The 22,221-nt window shown below is 44.2% G+C and overlaps 1 protein-coding gene across 1 annotated transcript; it reads right to left on the minus strand.

Moving 5' to 3' along the window:
* Positions 1-707: 707 nt before the first annotated feature.
* On the minus strand, positions 708-20,918 carry SENP2 (SUMO specific peptidase 2). Its single transcript, XM_032193563.1, has 17 exons — positions 20,797-20,918; positions 17,819-17,874; positions 16,267-16,400; positions 15,333-15,408; positions 14,712-14,790; positions 13,398-13,542; positions 12,476-12,579; positions 10,524-10,618; positions 9,477-9,534; positions 7,748-7,811; positions 6,911-7,060; positions 5,343-5,474; positions 4,732-4,935; positions 4,507-4,586; positions 2,900-2,984; positions 2,096-2,191; positions 708-1,474 (listed from the first exon to the last, which is right to left on the minus strand). The coding sequence occupies exons 1-17, from the start codon at positions 20,916-20,918 to the stop codon at positions 1,412-1,414; spliced, it is 1,743 nt and encodes a 580-aa protein (XP_032049454.1). The 3' UTR covers positions 708-1,411.
* Positions 20,919-22,221: the final 1,303 nt, after the last annotated feature.

Consider the following 22,221-nt stretch of genomic DNA (forward strand, 5'->3'; position numbering starts at 1 on the left):
CAGCAGCTCTCCCAGGAGAGCAGCTCCTCTGGTGAGTAGCAGCAGCGTGAAAGCTGAGCAAGGACAGAGGGGATGTCCCAGAAATCAGCATCTGCCCTGGAGCTGAGGAGAGGAAACACCTCGTCACCAGCCAGGAATCACTTCACATTACGGAGACCGTGCCATCTAACATTACAGAAACAAGCAGACGTGGTTATTTATACCAGCGTTCAGACAACTGCTTTGCATGCCTGCTACACGCCAGCCTTTCCTCTGCAATAGCAAATGGGGAACTGAAAGACCCCAAACTTACGCCAGTTCTGGAGTGTAAACTGGGGAGGGAACAAAAGAAAGGGCAAAATGACTTCGGCTCACCTAAACTAACCTGGCTCAGCCTGGCTGCAAGGAGTCTGAGCAGAAGTCACCCAGACACTTGACTCAGCAGGCGTGTGGAGGCAGCACCAGCAGCAGAGGGGCAGTAAGGCTGTCACACGTTCCAGCACCACCACCCGTCTGGCAGGACCCATCCCAAACCCGGCACATCAGCACCAGCAGCTGCAGAGCACCTTTCATTCAGCAGCAGCAATCTGCAGCACCGTGTGGAGAGACTTGTGTTAAAACAGATTCAGTACTGGACAGCCCCTGCTGTGCACAGGCTGCTTTGTCTCACTGAGCTTACTGGGGTTCTGGTTCCTCATCTCCCTGCTGAATGACATTCTCACAGCCTCTTCAGGAAAAAAAAATATATCACTATTTCATTAGCAAGTAGAGTTTCTTTCCAGAAAGGCTCTTTATATAAGTTACATATTTATTTTAATAAAGAAAAGAAATAAATACCTCTCTCTTCACATTAGATAATTCTCTGGAGACAAAACAAAAACAAAACCACCCCAACTACAGGGGCTTCACTACGGATTTGTTACAAATCAAAAGATTGTAAATACTTCTTTTTTTTTTTTTTCTATGGTCATCACAAATCCAGTTTTAGGAATCAAGTAGATCATAGATATTCCAGAAACAGAAGAAAGCTCTCCTTGAAGAAACAGTAGCCATGCACATTGTCCTGGGGGAGATCAGTTGGGCTAACACAACAGTTACCACCACGCTCAAGAGTCCCATTTGTCCATAACGCAGCCACGTGTGCTGCAAGGTGTGAGCCTTCCACCCCAGTGACGGAGGTTCACAGCCTTTGTTCTTAGCCGCTCCCCTGGCGAGGTCACAGCAAACTTTCTGACTTGCACACAAGGTGCATTAGCTAATTTCAAAGAGAGTTACTGTCTCCAAAATCAAGAAAAAAAATAACCGCTACTTCATAGCCTAAAGAGGAAAATTTGTGTGCCTGCTGCCTTTTCAAATAAGGCATTACAAAAGTAATTAAAATAAAAATTAGTCACCCCAAGGTGATCACAGTGTTACTCGAATAGTGCACATCTCACAGCAGCTGCTGATGGATTATTTCCCACACCATCTTCCTGCGGAAGTAAGGCATGTGATTCTGAAAAGAAAAAAAAATCCATTAAATACAAAGTCACAGGAGGAAAAGGCAGAGGATACATATAAACACCCAGCTGATTCTTTCACGTGAAGTTCATTCATAGAATCATAAAGGCTGGAAAAGACCTCCAAAGATCATCCGGTCCAACCACTCATTGTCAACACAGCCACTTTGGGTACAACGTGCCTCTAATCCACCCAGCACCTAAGTGGGTATGAGACATGACAACCCAATAAAACCAGATTTACTTGGCTAAATAACAGCGTACAAGCTCTTTAACAAAAGACCACTGCATCGGAAAATAATGACTGTTTTAACTGGCCAAGGAGTTAAACCCACTTCTCCAAGAGATACAAAGGCCAGACGTTACAAGCCCACTGGCTGCGGTACCTTGCCCAGGAGGAATTTCATCAGTTTGGCTATGAAGCAGATACCAGAGGTAAGGAAGGAGCACACACCCTGCTGAGGCAGCTTTGAAGTGCCAGCCCTTACACTACACCCCCAAAATGGAGAAAGGTACAAAACTTCTGCCCCTGCCCCAGACACAATTAACAGATGTGCAACTTCCCCAGCTCTTCTATCTGTGCAAGAAATCAGGAATCGTTTATGACCTTTGCTCACCTGTGTGAAGGTCATGGGTTTGTCTCTGGAGATGTAATCTGCGTATTTGCATATAAAAACCCCGCAGTCGCTTCCATTCAATTGCTGAGGGATTTCCTAATGAACGCAAAGAAGGTGGAGAGTTTTCTTCTATCTTAAAAGAAAAGCAATTTGGAGGTAGCAGGCATTACCCAGCACTGCCAGTGTGCTAACCAGACACCTGTGAACCTAAGGGCATTTACTGGACACAAGGAATACACCCAATTCACCACACATCACCCTCCTCTGCTTCCTTTTTTGGATGTTATAATCCAAATTCCTGGCAGGCTGATAAGGAATAGCAGCAAGTCCACCCTGCAAGGTGTCTCGAGGTTTGCACTATGCCCAGCACAACGGTATCTTGTCTCTTAAACTGAGTTTTTAGATACTGCTTTTTACTACTAGTATGTAGAGAAACATTACCTCAACCCTTTGCTTTGTCATATGCCAGAATTTGCACTCCAAAGGAGAATAATCACCTCAAATCTCAAGCCACTTTTAGAAGCCGGTGTTCTCTGACAACAGTTAAAGAGATTCTGAAATTTGACTTCTGAAAGAGGCAAAGCCAGCTTCACTGTAATTGGTACACTAATTAAAATAGAATGTATTCAGCCAGCAAGGAGAGGCACTGCCTAAAATTTCATCCCTGCAGCCCAAGATGATACCTGAAGAACATGAGATGCTTATGGATGCTCTCTAAAGGCTTAGACTTATTAAGAAAGAGTTTAAGACCTTCATGATGAGGAGTTACGGTTCACACTTCAAATCCAAGTAGTTCTCACATACATGCGACTCCATGCTGTGAAGAATCCACTCCGAAAATGATAGCTCCAAATTTCGTTTTTCCTGGCTTTCTTCTTGCAGGTACTGGCTGTTTGAAACAAAACAGAACACCACTCTTCATCTCTGTATTTTAGGCCAACAAAAGGAGATGGTGAAGGATCACAGAAAGCTGGATGGCAGGACATTAAAACATCAGAAAGTCTTCACCGCCCCAATACAAGACATTTGGAGGAAAAACCCAAATCTTAATCACACAGTGAAAGACTGTGAGCTAACAGTTACTGGTCAGGAATGACACCAATGATTCCAAGATACTTCCACAGAAGCATAAGCTTACTACTTAGTAAGGGTTTAAAAAAAAAAAATAAAAAAAAAATAAGGCAATCACATGTTATCTCAAGCAAACAGAAAAAGCAAGCAAGGAATCCTAATTCCACAGCATGCCTAAACCCCACATGCTGGGTACACCTCTGGAAGAACAAATACAAATCTATTGATTTGTAGATTTCCAGCTTCTGGAAGGAAAAAAAACCCTGCTCTATACAGGCCCGTTCTTACACTTTCCCAGGCATCTGCTGTTACCTGCCGCTCAGGAGAGTACTGGACTAATGCAACACTTGGTTTGGCTCCATGAGCTGCTCTCCATCGACAAGGCTGTTGGACTAAGGAGTGGTGCTGCTTCTGCACCAGTGGTGAAGACATCTAAGGATGCTGGCTTACACAACAGTTACAACCCAAATCTACACATATGAAGAACCATGCCCACTATGTTTGAGGCTTATGCCATGCCAGTACATCTGGAAATGCTTGCTACAAGACATCTGTCTTGAATGAGCATGTCAAGATGAGGATGTCAGAAATATGAGTAACACACAGTCAGGGCACAAGGGCGGTCTGCTGGGGTAAGCTGGAGGGAAATACAGTGGCTTTGTTTAAAACACCAAGCCAGAGCAGAGGAAGTATAAAAAATATGAGAAGGAGCATGTCACACAGCTCACCACAGTAAAAAGGTGGAACACTACAAGTGGAGGAAAAAAACATCCTAAGGGAAGAAAAAGAGTAAAAGAGCTAAGCAATAAAGAGTAAAAGTATTTATATTGTTGAACACAAGTAGGAGTGAATACGCCGTAGGACACTAACAGCACAGAGCTGCAGTAATTTGAAAGTTTGCAAAGAATAAGGCTCAAGAGGGAGTTAAAAAGCTCTTGGAAGTCTGTAATGCCTCCCATGGACATCGTGTTTCCTTTCACAGTTTGTTAGGTGTTTCTGCAGTTCTTCCCACTTGTCAATGTTACTAATTGGTAAAGCTAGGCCAAAGTCAGTACATTTGTGCCACAGGGCTATCACATTTGATGGTGATTCTTTGTCCACACGTACACTGGGAAGCTGGAAGAACCGAGGCACCCAGGGCCCTGGATGGAGGGGGCGATGTGAGACTAGGTAAGTAGCCAATGTCACAATTCAAGTATAATTTACAGAAAGTCCACTGGAAAGATTTGTATTCCTGACCTACAAAAAAGTTAGGTATTTCAAGTGATGTTACAGATACAAAAACCTAAAAACCTTCTCAGAGTTTACAACATAAAAGCATTGACCGAGCAGTTACTTACAATAATGCTTCACAAATCTTGTCCCCTTTTTGTGCCACTGAGTCGAAGTATGTGATGGTTTTCCTTCTGACATCTATGACCTGTTATTAAAAGGTGACTGTGAGACACAGCATGACCACGTGTTGCTGACAGAACAAATCCTAGATGACTTTTCTTACTTGTTTTTTTCCTTTCCCCATTTAATTCTTCAATTAAGGAAAAAAAAAAACAGCTAGCTTGACTCACCACTAGTGCCCAGTGCACTGTCAAGTGAATGGGGACTATGATGAGGTCCTGCTTGAAGAGATCCACACCTCTGGTCCATCTTCTTACTGCTTTGTAGCCCCCAGAAATAAGTTTGGGATAGAAAAAAGTACTAAAAGCATAGGCTGCTGGATAGCCTTCTTTTTTATTTCTTTCCACCAGAAGATTCATGTAGAAATTAATGATCTATATGATAAAGAATAAACACAAGACGTAAAATAAGACACTGCTTTACCAAATGAAAAACACAGCAACGTTTTTTTTGTTAGCCACCCTTAAGCAAACAGATGCCTAAGAAAATGCAGTGTCAGCTTTCAGTTTTAATTCTGAAAATTTTGTACTTGACTTACCTCTGCAGTGTAATACCTAGCACACACTCCAGTAACATAGACTAACTCCTGGAAATTACATAATACAAGAAATAAAGGAGATTCTAGAAACAGAAGGCCCATAAATACCTAAAAGAAGAACTCTACAGATATTTCTAAGCTCTCCAGTGAGGGTCCTCAAATGACTTTGAAAAGAAGACTTCCGTACACATATTTTTAAACATATCCCAAACTAGAACATCACCATGCTGCAGTTAGTTTTACCTCATCATTTAGCCAGTGAAGGTTCTTCAGTGTGTGGATGTCCTCACGGGTGACCTTCAGTTTGAAGGCACTGCTCATGATCTCGTCTGGCTTGCCTTTGCCAAACGCAGCAGTGACCTCTCTCTCCATGGCCTGAAACAAGCAGTTAAATGGGAAAGGACTCGTGAGCACGCCAACTTGTGAGCAGCTTTCAGCTGAAACGAGGTCTGTCAAGTAAGACTCAAGTGACATTCTATGATTGTGACAAATCTATGATTCTATCCATTCTGTGATTCTATGACAGAGTAGCCCTTGACCTTGGTAACAGCAATAGTGTTTCAGAGCAGAGTATCAGTGGCTTAACCAGATTTTTGTTAAGTTAGCAATAGGACTATTTTTTTTTCTTGTTTCAGAGTCCTGACTTTGTGCTTTAGAGTCTGGATTTGCTTCTGTTTGTTTTCACAAAGGAAGCTGGTATAAAACTATACCAGTTTGGCTAGCAAATTCAGAAAAACGGGTGAAAGACAGCAGTACAGCAAACGCCTTTCCCTGCATGATGCTTAAACCCTTCACAATGCTGGGGTTTAAGCCAGCTACAGCAGGCATTCTCCATACCTAAGCAGGTAAGTCAGGAGCCTAAAAGAACTTGAAGGTGGGGAGATTCAAAGGGAACTGAGGTAGCTACGCTGGAGTCCTGCAATGAGTCTGGGTTGTCTATATAATTGGCTGTAGCACGGATATTTCCATCTAAGTCTGCTTAACGGATGCAAATAAACCACTAGGCTTGTTAGTACGAAGATCTCTGATCTGCAAGATCTTTGATCTGCATCTCCTTCTTGGCTGAATCTGGGCTAGCGAAATGAAAAAAAAAAAAAAAAAAAAAACCCACAAATTTTGCCTCATACTGAGCATCATTCTGTATAGCTTGTAAACTCTAGATTTGCTGGCCCTTTTCTAGTCATTTGTCAACTGGCCAAAAAGGAGGTGCTCATTTAGATCATCAGAACCACAACTCCAAAGAATAAAAGCAGCCAAAATTCACTGAAGTAGGGGAACTGGAACAACCATGCCCTGATAAACAGGCATAAAACTCCTCTGCACTGTTATACAGAGTGCTGACATGGCCAGTGTGGGATCCTGAGGACGTACACTAGATGCTTAGGTCCCTCACAAGCAATGCAGTACTCGGGATCAGCAACAGCACACTCTTATCGCTGTGGTATGACAGGTTCAGAGGCAGAGCCAATGCAACTGTTACAAATCAGGTTAGCAAACAGATGCACATTCAGCACTGCTCTAGAAGACTGTTCTTAAACCTGGACCAATTTTTATCCTGATAACAGAAGTCCCATGCACCGTTATGTTAACACAACCAAAGGAACGTGTGGACCACATTAAAGCCTTAAAACCAACTTTACTGCTGACCCTTGCTCTGTGAGGTCACAGCTTCAGACACTCAGTAATTGGTTAAATCTAAATTCTTAAGACTTTAAAAACAGCTGAAGAACCACTTGTAAAAAAAAAATAATGGAGTTACTTGTGTACGTTTCACAGCTTTCTGCTTCAAACAAGACTGACAGGAAAAGTACCTCTGTGAGCGGAGAAAAGTGTTCTACTCGTTTTTCTGATCTTGGGAATTTCTTTTCTTCCACATCAAGGGCAGATGGCCTTCTGGACAAAACAGGTGCCAAACGCAATCGAAATGACACCTCTTCTGAGATTTCAGCTCCACACTGTCTCTGTTAGAAAAAAAAAGAAGTCAGTCAAGCAAGGAAACACAAATTTGTTTGCTAGGGAGTAAGGCAGAATGCCTTGCTCTTGTATAAAACTGGAAGGGTATTTTGTACACACATCCAACCAGCAAACTCCAAAGTTACTTTTTTTGGATGACTGCATTCAAGCCGTGCACCAACACCATGCACCTACACAAAATTAAACTGGGGCAAGACAGCCAGAAAGTTAATTTGGCTTGAACTAGCATTAAGAAGCTCAGCAAAACCTCTGTGTGTAGGTATCAAGTTGAGACAGATTAGTATTTCTTAGTCCTGACCAGAGATTAAAGCCAAAGAGATGCAACTCCCATCTCACAAAACAGGAGAAGACTAAAGATACTGCAGTCCAGCACTGTAGGTCAACTAAGTTTGTGCACTAGTGGTTTTGAAGCTTTAACCAACAGATAAAAGGGGAAGAGTAAAAACAGTATAGTGTGGTATGCTCCTAATAGTCCAGAAACAAAATTAGTGGCAGCAGAAAACCCTTTGTTATAGCTCCATTCATCAAATCATGTTCCTGCTTTCCCTGGGAAAAACAACTTGGATGAATACATTACTCACTCAGTAATATATGTAAGGAAAGAGTGCAAAAATTTAGGATTGCAAGTAGCCACATTTTCTTTAAAAGTGAAATAATGAATAACACAAGCTTACCCCTGAACTGGCTTGTTTCACTGGTCTTCCCTGTTCATGAGAATTTTCTGCTGGCGTGTAGTATCTGCAAGGAGAGACAGAAAGAGAAGCAGGTTGTATCAGTATTGTGCCACATAATTCTTAATCCATCTTCTGGTTAAGGAATGCTTTTTCAAGGTTGATTCAGACTAGAGCCTCACTAGTATACATGAACATGAGATGACATTGCCTCAGCTTCCAGCAATGTTCTCTTGTAGCAGGAGTGGGAGCTTAAATTTTCTTCCAAAGACTCCTTTTGCTTATCAGCTTTGTTATTTGGAAAACAGGGAAGCAACCAGCACCTCCTCTATGAAGGGCTTTGTGCTCTACTGATGATCGATACTGAAAGCTAGGTGTTACTCTGCAAGGTATAACATGAACATCTGCAACTACACTTGCAGCCAAATATAGTTAGCTTACTGAAACTAAGACCAGCACACCGAATTAAGAACAGGACAGCTAGAACTTTTTTACTTGCCTTTCATGCACTAGTCATGAGAGTGACTATCCCCAGTTGGAGAGGATTAGCATTAAAATAATGCAGACTCTGAGGAGCAAGCAAATACACAGACATGAAAGCTGTCCACGTGTCCCTTCTTTGAAAACAAGAATTTACACTGTCACCATAGATCTCATTTGGGGGGAGACCTACAACAGCCTCTAATGGTATCCCCCACTCATTGTGCTTTAAAGGCATTCAATCCATCATGGTAAGAGTAGATATCCCAAGCGCTGCTGAATGACTTCAGTTAGTAGCTATATCTGCAAAAAAGGCAGGAAAATGTTCCCTTTGCTTGAACCCATCGAACACTATCACTTATTTTATTTCCTTCTCTCTCTCCTTGAGCTTAGAGGAACCACAGACAACTTCAGCACTGGAACAGGGCTGCACAGCTAAATATATCGTTAGGGGTTAAAGCAGGGAGAACAGGGTCAGGAAGAGCTACAAGAATTACCACAACTAAATTTTTCTGCTCCCATCTACACTTTGTCCCCTCTTGTTTAAGGGAAGGTAACTGCAAAAAGACACGTGCCGCACAAACCAGACTGCCATAAAAAACCTCTCCCACTTGGTGTACTTACTGCAACCAATACCACGTTTCCTTCAACAACACAAAGCCATCTGAACTCGTACTGTTGCCAGCTCAGATGGTTAATGCAGAAGTCCACTGGTCAAAGTCCCTCCCAAACAGGTGGATAACCCAACTGCATGCTTCCTTTTTAGTCTCATATTCAAACCAAAGGCATCCTGCACGTCACAAAAACTGCCTCAGTCCCACCAGGCTTTGCAAGTTCTCATTCTCACACGTTTTTGGACCCTAGTTTCAAAGTGAACAAAATGAAATGGCAGCTCATTAATGGTTTGTCAGAAAGGAACACGCAAGTGTTCCTTTCACTGTGAAGTGAAAACTGATTCCTTGCAAAGCAAAGGACGACTTGGTACTGCCACCACTGTTACCCTCAGATAGCTTGCTTGCCACAGCAAAGGACTCTGTGTGCACAGCAAACACCACACCAGCACAACCCCTGCTTGTTAAACAGCAAGGCTGTAGCTGAGATGGAACTGGCTGGCAAGCAATTCCAGAGCCACAAGGTAGCTACTCACATTCCACACTGAGATGATAAATATGATTTTTCTCCTTCTGGCCACTACCAGAGGATGACACAGATACACACACAGAGCAAAACCAAGCAAGAACCGCGACTTTACCTGATTATATCGCTTCTTGGAGACCAGTGTGTGCTGCAGCTGTCTGCACGCTTGCTATCTGCACAGAAAAGCAGTAACAGAAAGACAAGATGTCAGCTTTTAATTACAATCAGATGAACATGGCTATCAGTTTATGGGCGATAAGACAAAGCCTCTAATAATGACCACAAGGTTATGAAGTTTAAACTTGGGCAAACAGGCCTGCTGAATATCATGGGCAAGTGTATGAGGATTGAAGCAAGGGATTTGCTAAGTTTTATGTCCTGGACTGCACCCTTTACTAATATTTTATTTTATTTCAAAAATAAGATGAAGAAAATAACTCAGAAGTATAGCTTGTAATTTTTCACCTCAAAACAAGCTTTCCCCAAATTCTAGCACCTGCTCAGAAATTCACAACCCATGTGACTGCATAATGAACCACGTACGTAAAAAGGAGCACTAATGAAATACTACTTAAATAATGAACAGGAAAAAAAATAACTGGAACAAAATTAAACATATACACATTAAAACGCAGTATTATAACACACTGCTGGTATACAAGAAAATAGCCTGTCAGCAAACCAGTTTCACCAGCCCATTCTGCAGGAGATAGCTAGTGAAGGTGACCCTAGTTATCTATCTTCAGCAAGCTGAAGGTATGGTCAGATACCACAGACTTCCCATGCCTAGTGCAGTTACTTCTGCAGCCAAGAACATCCCTAGTACAGTAATGGCTTTGAAGTACAATTTTAAACTTTTTCCACTTACAAAGCCTTTTCAGCCAATAACTACCCATGGTTTTGTTCCTGCTTTCCCTTTCCTTTTCTTTTCTTTTTCCTTCCAGAGACAGGCCGTTTCATTCTAAGAACTGAGGTAAGCTATAGTAGCATAAACACGCTGTCTGACTTAGATTTCCTTACACACAGACACACCTTAACAATACACCAGCACTGACAACTCTTCTTAATGTAGACTATGCCTTCGAGACTTAAGGAAACACCCTATTTTGATTCGAGATCTAGCTGCAAAACAGGACAGATATGAATCACAGGGGATACTCACTGGTTCTTAGTGTCATATATTGACAGACATCTCCACGTCTTTGTTCATCCAGGTGACTTGCAGCCATCACTGGTTCCTTGGAGTAAGCCTGAACACTTTGGTGCAGCAGAAAATACCAGAGAAGAATCAGAATGTCTGTATAGGCAGTATGTGTTATCAATACACACCAATTCACCAGAAAGGATAAAGCTTATTCATACACAACTGTCTACACTAGAGTTGGAGACCACAGGTAAAGCAATAGAAACTGTTTTAGGTACAATTAGGCTGTTTAATCCATTAACAGGGTCATCCTGTCTCTTGCATTAGTTTTACAACAGAACCTAAGAGGCATTTTACATTCAAAATCTTGGCTATTTTCAACTCATACATACTGCTGACACAGGAGTCACATTTTCTGCCATTTCAGAATTTCAGGAGAGACTAGTAAGTCACAACAATTGATTCTTTTACCCCTTCACCAGCAAAAAAGCTTTACTTAAAAAAAAAATAAAAATCTTTACACATTGCACAAACATCTGGGTCAACCTGAGGAGGCTATTGTATTTTACAGAACAAGACAGCATTCGTTTTAATAGTCCTTGACCAATTCTGTTCAATCTATTTAATAAAGATTATGTTCACCATGTGAATAGTGTCCACAACAGAAATTTCTGGGACATTTTACTTAGGATCTGCTCTACTTGGACCTCAGGGACTACATGCTCATTATCAGCTGGCGCACACTAGATGCACTCTGGAGGAATGCTCTCTGATTTAGCATCACCTGAAAGGAATCTGCTTCACATCCTTCAGGTCTGCTCTGACATATGAGCCAAACCACAATAATCAATGATCAGGAGATTAGATGCCAAAAGCAGAGTCCTGATCCACCCTAAAAAGCTACTGATGGCGCACCTAGAATTATATTAAATACTGATTTCCGTATCGTTTTCATGCACCAGAATGTTTAAACAGGCCATGCTGTTCTGATCTCAAGTCTTGTGTTCAGGTGTCTTCTAGCTGTGAACAACCAGAGATGGGGATTTTTCTAAGCCTCAGTAACAATCTATGTTTCAATGCATTAAAAAAAAAAAAAAAAAGGCAAGAAAACACAGCACTTCCTACTATCTTTCTATGTAGAAAGGCACAATGGAATTTTAGCACCCTTTTGGCATCAGCATTTTCCAATTAGTCCCTCACAGCTTTGAAGTGTAGCTATTCCACTAAGATAATAGCTTCTATTATTTTTGTGTTTTCCCTGGTGTAGTTGATTTTATGCAACCTCTTGGTACAGTTACAGACATATCAAACATACTCATCGTTAGTATATATGAATCAGCATTACACGCAAGTTCCCTCTTGTAGGTTGCTTTAAGAACAGGCGTTCCATACACGAGACTAAGATTTCGTCATTTTAGTGTATTGCAAAGAGAAAATTCCCTATGATTTGTATGAGAAGTGCTGGGGGAGGTAGGAAGGAACAGAGAAAGACCTAGTATTCCCTGTGTTTAGGTTACATTTCACATTCTCAGATAAAATATGTCTACTGACTGAGGAAGAAGTTGACTATTGTGAATGAGAAGATAAATTCTTTTTAATAGTGTTACAAAATAACCAATCCTATGGATTTTTATGATAAATTACACTGCCAGCACTAGAACTAGGTACTACCTTTCTTAACAGAAATACAAGAAAGGGCTATCAAAAAGAGAAACAAACCCCTAACAATTAAGGAATCTTCACTTTCAGAACATGCCTTCACAGAATGTTCATGCTTTACTGGGGGAAGGTAAAGGCAGGGAGGGAAGAGCGCGTCATGGCCTTTTCAAAATTACTTTACTCCAGTACCTGCTCTGGGACAATCTCCACAACCTTAAGAGAACAAAATATGATTTTCCCCTCCACTTACCCATGTACAAAAGCTACAACATTACCACCAAAAAGTTAATACTTATTTTTCCTATAATTACTTGCAGAAGCTTGTCGGCTGTGAGATAGAGCGGCTTCTAGGATATTTTTCCTTTACTAGTTTCAAGAGCTGTTTGTATTTCTCCTTTTCGCCTCTCAGAACATCCTAGCAGAATAGAAGGGGAAAAAAAAGATGAGATCAGAACCCCGTACGAAGCAAATACTTGTAATCTGAATTTAGTGCAGACTGCACAGGTTGTTCTCATAACACTGGCACAGAATTCAAGTTTATTTTAGCAGGAATTCCTACACCTTCATTTTTTTCCTATCCTGCGATAAGAACTTGCATCCCACTACAATCTCAAAATTCCTTCTGCAACTGTTTCCTCAAACGTGGGCCTCTTCTCTCTAGCTGTGGTCTACACTTCTTGCATAAGAATTCAGGCTAATAGGAATTCCTGTCAATATACATAATGACTGTGTGCTATGAGTCTCCACGGTATCTTAATCATATTCCTCCGCTTGTCATAGCCTGCTTCTCCAGTAGTTCATTTTAAGATCTTCTCCAGTGTAAGCTGGGTTTATCACATATTTTCCAATAGTTGCTTCAGATATTGGAAGAAAAGGACAGGGAAGGACCTCTTAGCCCTTCAAGGAAGAATTATCAGCAAGTGTGTGGGGTTTTTTGCCTACATCATCCTTATAAAGCTGCTACGTAAAGACAGCTGTTGAGCTGGGGTAAGGACAAATAGTAAAACAACCCTGCAACAATGATATGCTAAGTGACAGGGCAGTACTTCCACTTACAACACTTGATACGCAGAAAAGCAAATAAAACATCACGCACTGATTTTCCGAAGCATTCCTTCATTAACTATATCCACTGCAGGGAATGTTACAAACTGTCACTTCAGTGTTTGTCATAGCTCTGATGTGACTACTGAGTTGTGTTATTTCAAAAGCCAGCTTTCTCACCCAACGCACCTCTTCCACAGTACAGAAAGGCCTCCCCATTTTGCCGACTTCTGAAGTCGCAGACTCTGGCGTAGTGTGCTCCTTAATGGGTGGCCTGAGTGTTACGGTGTCTTCTGGAGTAGTTTTGACATGGTGGTTGCCATTCCTGCTAGTGCTAAAAATACCAATGGCAAAAGAAATAGCATCAAGACAATATTCAGAAAAGCACCTCTGATTCAAGCACCACCACCAACCGTTTTGTAAGCACGTGCATTGATGATGATGGAGACAGACATGAAATGTTTATTATTTTCAGATGGAGACCTGCTGTCTTCAACCACTTAATGGGAAAGTATGGAGAAATAAAATAGACAGTCAGTAAAACAGAAAGTCAGACTGCTTTGAATATACAATGCTGATTGATCTGCACTCAGATGCAGCACAAGTGCTGCGCCCATTCTCAGGGTCATTTCCAAGGCAGTCCAAGCCCTGAGTCAACACAGAAGACTCCAGAACCACACAGGCATGTTACTATCAAACCCTCAACTCTTCCAAAAGCTAGCACACTGGCATAGAAGTGTAGCTGCTTTCCTCACAAAATTGTTCTGGTCAGAGACTTCTAGAGATCATCTCATCTACCTCCCCACTCAAGCAGAGGCAACCCAAAGCAGGTTGCTCAAGACCGTGCCCAGTTGGGTTTTGAGCATGTCCAAGGACACAGACTCCCCTGGCTCTCTGGGCATCCTGTGCCAGTGCTGAGTCACCCTCACAGTACAGTAAGTGCTTCCTTATGTTCAGATGGAATTCCCTGCTTTTCAGTTTGCGCCCACTGCCACCTGTCAGTGGGCAACACTGAGAAAAGCCCAGCTCGCTCTTCTTTATTCCCTCCCATCAGATGTTTATGCACACTGATGAGATTCCTCTGAACCTTCCCCGGGCTGCATGTTCCCAGCTCCCTCCACCTCTCCTCATATGCTTCACTCCCTTCATCACCTCTGCTGGACTTGCTCCCTTAAGCCCACGTCTTTCTTATGCTGGAGAGCCCAGACCTGGACACAGCACTCCAGGTATGGCCTCACCAGGGCAGTGCAGAGAAGAAAGATCATCTCTCTTCGCCTTTTTTGATTTAAACCTTTTTTGATTTAGAAAGGTTTAAAATTGGTTGGGAAAAAAAGCAGATGGAGACCTCCCTACAGTACAGCAGCTTGGAGTTCCAGAATAGCTTGGAAAACTATTACTGCATGGACAAAGATACAAGTGTTTGACAACACCCAGAACGCTCAACAAAGAAAGTGAAAGACAGCAAGTCTTTAAGTGATGTCAAAGAAACTGAAGGATTTTTACCTCAAACAGGGAATTGTCTTATGAGAAAGGGATAGTGTTTCATTATTCAAGCAAGCGTTGGTTCCACAAGGCATCTTATCTACGAGGAGAGCACAAGTTAACGATGTAACTATACGAAGAAACTGAAGTTTTATCAGTTTACAGTGAAGAACTTCACCAAACAAATTATTTTCATTTTTCTCTCTTGCATCATAACGTTATTTGCATTATGTTACATTATTAACAATAATCTCAGATTTCCATATTCACATCTACAGAAATTTGTGCACACAAATTACTGTTAGCCTAAACCTGAAATAAAAAAGGGCTATTGGGATCTACTACCTAAAAATTAAGCGTTTTAAACAATTTACTTCTGGCAAGCTAACAGTGGCCGTGTCAGAAGTAGAGAACTGCATCCCAGGCAGCTCTTGAACTAACGCTGAGATGATAAGACAAATGTCTGGCCCCAAACCAGAAGCAAAGCAAGGATACAGGGAAGAAGCAAAGCTCCTATGCAAGTATCCCTTATGGTACCTAGATATCGTGCCTGTAACCTGTTCATAAGCCTTGTGCTGAGTCACAGAGTACACACACAATGTAGGATGAAAAAGAAATGAGTTGGTAACCCGATGGCCTTACCAATCTGTAGCATTTCTACTTCTAGCGCAGAACTTGCTGGTCTTTTAGACAAAGGGTCAGACGAAGTGGACTGAGTCTTAAATAAAAACACACAAGTATCATAGTGAGTATAACATGAATACAAATCCAAGCAAACACAATGTTCCTGAAATCTAGGCAGCTCTGTTATGACTCAGGGATCATGATATGCTGGTTCAGATTGCAGCAGAATGCAAATATTTGCAGGATCTCTGACAAGCTCGCTGATTTTTAATACTCATATACACAGCGATGTAAAACAACATGAGCCTAACATCAAGTTCTCCTCAGTCAGCTCCTAACTGTTCTGAAAAGCAATAGTCTTGTCCTTGAAAAATACACTTTGTAAGAGTTAATGACTCTCTCAAGAACAAATAGGTAGAACATGACAGCTTCCTATTCCTCTCTTACCCTAGTGGGGCAATAAGAAAGGCAACTTCACACTTTTGAACCAAACAACGGAGTGCAGCTGTTAATGAGTCACTGTTACAGAACCTGTGTCCTACAGGAATCCTCTCGTGGATAATGAATTTAGCAGAATGATGTTTACCTGGACCAACTACAGGTTTTTTTGCAATGTGATGTATTTTGATTCCTTATCTACAAGCTTGAGAAAAAGAGTAACAGCTTGCAAACACACAGACTGTAGATTTGAGTACCTGTGAAATATCTGGGAGACAGCAGAAGCGTAGCTTCTCAGTTCCAAGTGCTAGAAATGCACGTGCAGACTTGAATAAGGCAAAACGAGCACACAAGAGCAAGAGCTGCTTTCTATCAATGGAAAAGAAGGACCTACTGCTTTACGGGCTCAGGGCAGGCCCAGCTTCAAGATGCATCAGGCAGAGAAGCTCCTTCCTTTCATCTCACACAGATTCACCCAATATCATAACTACCTACTTTCAAATTCTGTTCTAACCTCTTCTGTGGGCTCTGTGATTGGAGCTGCATTGCTGACTGAAGCTTTCCAGTGCTTGTTTGTTGCCTCAGCCGGTACCTTCGCCACAGCAGAAACTTCTTCAACTTTCTCTGTAGGCTCAGAGGTGGTGCAACCTAAAAAACAAAGACAGGCCGTGTAAGAACACAACTGAAAAGGGAAATCAGGTTTTTGTGTGAACAGAAATCCTTAATGACACCTACCGCAGCAGAACTCATTGCTAGTAACAGTCTTTTCTGCCAACAGAGCTGGAGGTGAGTTTTGTAATAGGTGGCTCCAGAGGCAGTTCTGCAGAGCCGAGCTCAGCGACTAACCCGCAGATCTGCCAGCCAGGTCTACCAGAACACCCTGCTCTTGGGAGCACTCCCTTTTTCCAGGGAAGCAATTTCCAGGGTGCAATTTCTCTCCCTCACCCCCTCCACGCATGCATGTAGCACTGCAGTTTATTACATGTTGCTCTTGACTACTGGAGGAGCTGTTTGCTGAGGTCTAGAAACCAAACTTAGCAAAGACTCCTGAGTATTACAGAAGCAGGGACACACAACCCCTCAGACAGTGCTCCCAAACGTTAACAAGCCAGAACTGTCTAACAGGGGGCTGTGTTTGAGAATAAATGGTACCAGGAAAGCATGCTACCTCTTCAGCAGCCCCTACCATTAGATGCGGGGCAGCACTGCTGGCCAAGCAGTGAGTAGGAAGGCCCATGTCTCCCCATAAAGTGTATGCTAGGAGATGTCCCACAGCCTAAAGAGCATCAATTTCTCCCTCTTTTATCTGACTGAAAAAGGGAAGCTTTGATCTCAAATCATGACCAAATCAGCTGGCATTGAGGTAACAAAATGGCTGCATGTAGCTCTGTAATTTTACCCATAAAATCTGCAGAGGGGGTGTCCGAGGAAGTCTCACTGAAGCGAACACTTCTCTGTCTCTGCTGTCCTCTCCCATGCCAACCCTCTGCTGCTTCTTCACCCTTCCTTACTCAGCTCTCATTTATCTTTTAAACATTTGCGTGCCAAACTTTTCAGATTCAGACTGAACCCACTTCTGGTTTCAGTTCAACTTTTTTTTTTTTTCTTCCAAACTCACGTCACTCAGAAATACCACTTTTCTCTGCCTGCACCAGTTTAGAGTTACCTTCCTTCACACCCCAGATCTTAAGTGTTTTTTTGGGGAGAAACACAGCTATTCTGAGCTGTCAGAGGTACAGCATCACAAACCCAGGCAGGAGGGGGCACACAGCTTCGATGCCAAATGCTCTCTGCTGATGTGGATGGGCCAGAGAGACCTGGGGTATCTCCTGCCGGCAGCAGAAGTCCTGTACCCTGCCACCATCAGCACAGGTAACATCGCATATAGGGCTAGGCCCCACGATACAGCCTCAGGCCACTGGCTGCACAGACGGTCACATCCAAGAGAACGGCTCAAAAAGCCACGGTTTCGGGAATCATGCTGAAGTACAAAAGCCAGAGTTTTCTAAGGTACGTGAAACCTAAGAAAAACCAGGCGTATTAATTACATGGGTAATGTGCAATACCTGTTTTTTGCTTTTTTGGTTGAGTCTGGTCAGGATCTTCCAGAGGTGGCTGAACACTGAGGAAAAAACACACAGAACAGTGTTTTGCAAGCACAGATGAGCTTCTGAGAGACTGAATTCCCTCTGCAGGGCCCACGCTTCCAAAATTTATTTCCATATCCCAAAAGTCTCCCCTCCAAGCATCTCTAGGATCATCTCGGACAGGAACACGCGGCTGCTGCTATTGAAGCACCTCTCACCAACGCCCCCCACTGCTCCGACTCAGCAGAGCACTCACAGACAGTTAATTCTCCCCCTCCAGCACGTTAGGGCTCTTTTCTCACATTCAATTCATGTTTTCTGTCTGTCACTAACAACAAAAAATTCTTCAGTTAATATGTAATAAGCTTTACATATATTGCATATCCTCTTTCCTCAAGGAAAGCAACATGCCAACGATTACTAAGCCATCTGAGTGCACTACACCGAGCTGCAGAGAAATAAAAGTTTAATTAGGACAGGAAATAAAAGGTGGAAAAGCAACTCGTGAACACCCACATAAATAACTTACTGCTAAATCAGTGCTCGTGAACTAGTTCTTTAAATCATTCTTAGCTGCACCCTTCCTTACTAAGCGTTAGTTAAAGTATTATATCAGTTGATACAAAGATAAAGTCTAGCTGCCTTTTTTTTTTTTTTAAACTTTGAGAACAGATAGCAAAGGTTGTGCCTTTTCCTTTTTTTTTTTTTTTTTTCCTTATTTGATTCCAAAACCACCCTAACACACGGCGAGGGTTCTACGAAAGATGCTGTGCTCCTTCTCAGATACAAGAATTTCTTTTCAACTGTTATGCTCCCAAACCCTGCTGATTGCATCACTTCTGGACTGCTTTCCTTCTGCAGCAGGAGCACAAAAATGAGTTCTTATCCTTACCTGCACCTTTCATACAGTACGGAGGGTATTTGTCATTGCTATGCTATTAAAGTCAGGCAGAAAAATGGGGGGTAGGTGTTAAATGCAAAGCATTCCTAAAAAAATACATTCTTACTCAGCATATTTGATATTCCAGAAGGTAAAACTGAAGAAAGCAAAAATATCTGTCTTCCTGATCAGTTTTTATCAAGACCACTTCATTCAAAACTTCATTTTGAAGTGGTCTTCAGTGAAATCTTTCCAGCATCAGTCCTCTGCAGAGACAAAGCACAATGCCACCTCTTCACACTACCTTCTGAGACAACCACAGGTTAAACACCTTACTGTGCTGATGGTTACCGGTTTCAAATGGAAGTGCATCTTTCTACAGTTTTAGAAGAGCACCCAACACCTGTGAGAGTGGTTTTGTCCTTTTTCCTTTACCAAACACAGTTTGAGCACATGGAAAAGGGAATTCTCTGCTGGTGATTCAGAAGGTTGGGAAATTGTTGATGTCCTGAAGTAGGCGAGGCCAGGGAACACGAACAGGCAAAAGACAGGAGGAGTGAGGGAAAAAAAAGGCAGATCTATGCTCAGCTACCTGCCTGCAACAGGACTGCACAACCCAGGAGGAGGTTACGCTGTGTCTGTGTCACCGCACCAGAGGCTTTGCCAAGGGCCTGGGGGAAACAGGTGAGTACAGAGGGTGTTGAGCAACACCTGAAACAAGCTGAAAGAGGGGCGCCAGAAAGCAGAAGTCATTTGAGCCTGCTCTCCTCGTAAAGATGCGCTCACGTCCTTCGCCATGCCCTGGAGGTGACAGCACCCATCTGTGCCCACATTTTACTCCCCTCCTTGGCAACTACAGGGAAAGAAATAAGCTACGAGAAACTCCTCCTGCGCCAGTGTCCAGGACAGCTCGCTGCAGCATATAATTTAAAATTGTAAAAATTCAACCTTTCACAGGCTGAATCCCCAAAATTTTCACATGCCATACTTCAGCGATGCGCTGCAAGAGCAGCTACTTTTTAACCACTCTCCCCATGGGTTTCACCCACCCGTACCCACAATTTTTCACCTTTCTACTGTGGGATAACACCGAGTGCCAGACATCATGGAGAAGGCAGCTTCGGTGTTAACTCCCCGCTTCCCCTGCCATGGGGGCTGCACATGGTGGGGCTCGGGTTTGGGATGTTTCTGCTGAAGCTGTCACACCGAGCTTGCAGCCGGGCACATTGCTCAGGTTGTAACAGGGAGCACCTGCCTGGCTGCCCTCGGAGAGCCTCGCACGTGGGAGCTGGGAACACCTTTGGCGTTTTAGCGAATATTTCAGGGAATACTCGGGTCTTTTAGCGAATATTTCAGGGAATACTCGGGTCTTTTAGCGAATATTTCAGGGAATACTCGGGTCTTTTAGCGAATATTTCAGGGAATACTTGTTTTATTTAAGGGAATACCTCTGCCTTTCAGTTAACATCTCAGGGAACACCGTTGGCATTTAGCAAGTACCTCAGGGAACACACACCTTTGGCATTTTAGCGACTATTTCAGGGAATACTTGGATCTTTTAGCGATTATTTCAGGGAATACTTTTGCCTTTTAGGGGAATACCTCTACCTTTCAGTTAACATCTCAGGGAACACCTTTGGCATCGAGTACCTCAGGGAACACACACCTTTGGCCTTTTAGCGACTATTTCAGGGATCACTTTCGCCTTTTAGCGACTATTTCAGGGATCACTTCTGCCTTTTGGCGAACACCCCAGCCTCCCAGCGAACACCTCAGGGCCCCCCCCCGCCTCTCGGTGACCGGCTGCGGGCACACACCGCCCCCCGGCGCCCCCCCCGGATCCTCAGCCCCACTTTCCCTGCCGCTCAGCTTCCGCAGCCGCCCGGTACCGGCTCCTCCCTCCTTCCCTTCCCTCACCGCCCCCAGCCCCGTCCCGTGTCCCCTCAGCAGCAGCCTCGGGACCCTCCCGACCCCCCCGGGGTCCCCATTTCGCTCCCCCCCCACACGCAGCCCGCCCTCCTCCCACCCCCCCCACCCCGTGGCCCGGCCGAGGAGGGCCCGCTCCGGCCTCGCTGACCTGTGGAGCGGCCTCTTGCGAGGCGGCGGCGGGGCCGGGGCCGCGGCCGGGGCCGGGGGCGGCGCGAGGCGGCGGGCGGCGGGGAAGAGGGCGCCGAGGGCCGCCAGCAGCCATTGGTACATAGGCCCCGGCCGCCGGCGGCGGAACTGCGCGCATGCGCCGGGCCGCCCTCGGCCGCCCTGAGGGGAGAAAATGGCGGGCGGCCGCCGGCGGGAAGGGGGCTGAGGGCTCAGTGCTGTGTGGAGGGGGCAGGTCGCCGGCAGGCGCGGCTGGCCCGGAGGGGTTTCTCGCAGCCGCTATGGGTTGAAAGAAGTGTTTTGGAAAGAGGTGTTTTGGGGTGGTGCTGTACCCCTTGTATCCTGTCCGGGGAGGCGAGCCCCGGACTTGCCAAGCGCTGCCCCGTTGGAGCAATGAGGGTCCGGTGCCCGCTGTCCCAACAGCGATTCACAGAGTCACAGGCAGCTAGGTTGGAAGAGACCTCCAAGGTCATCGAGTCCAACCTCTGACCTAACACTAACAAGCCCTCCACTAAACCATATCACTAAGCTCTGCATCTAAACATCTTTTAAAGACCTCCAGGGATGGTGGCCACCACTTCCCTGGGCAGCCCATCCCAACGCCTCACAACCCTTTCGGTAAAGAAGCTCTTCCTAATATCCAACCTAAACCTCCCCTTGGAGCAACTTTAGCCCATTCCCTTTCTGTGGTGGAAATCTGCTTCTGGACCTGTTCCTTGTGTGAAGAGGGCTTCTCCTGTCCAGTGGGAGCAGGGTGAGGTTCTCCCTTGGGACATTGCTCAGCACCTCACAGCAATCTTGTTTCAGGTTAATAAAGGGCTTGCCTAATACAGCTGCCTACTCAAGAGGCTATTGGGTTTATTTCCAGTTTCACAAAACCAGTGATGTGTGCAGAAACAGGCTCTTGCCCACCTGTAGTTCTGGGAAGGTGAGCTGCTGGTGCTCAACCTTTAGAGCCATCAATTAGTTACAGACTTTATCTATCTATCTATCTATCTATCTATTTATTTATTTATTTATATTTCAGGTGTGGTGCTGCCTATTTATTACAAAACGTCTTTGCCCCAGAATGACCACTGGCTGTTGAGAGGTCAGTGTTGCAAGGAGAACAGAGCTGCAGGGCAAGCTGGGGCCGATGAAATGCCCAGGGCAGGGTTGGCACTTCTGTGGGACGTGCTTTCCCTGCCTGCGGGGAGTCGGAGGGTTGGCAGAGCCTTGTTTTAATTAAAACGACCGTCTTCATTGCTCTAGGAAACTCATTGCTGCTCCGCTTCGATTTCAGGGCTTTGGCCAAAGGAGGTGGCAGGGACCTGGGCACCGAGCTGAGGATGTGGCAGCAGGTAGCGAGGACGCAGGCAAGGGTACGGGCAGGGTGGTGAGGGCACAGGACAGCGTGCAGCAGGCTTGG

Source organism: Aythya fuligula, chromosome 9 (genome assembly GCF_009819795.1).
Source record: "Aythya fuligula isolate bAytFul2 chromosome 9, bAytFul2.pri, whole genome shotgun sequence".
NCBI lineage: Eukaryota > Metazoa > Chordata > Aves > Anseriformes > Anatidae > Aythya > Aythya fuligula.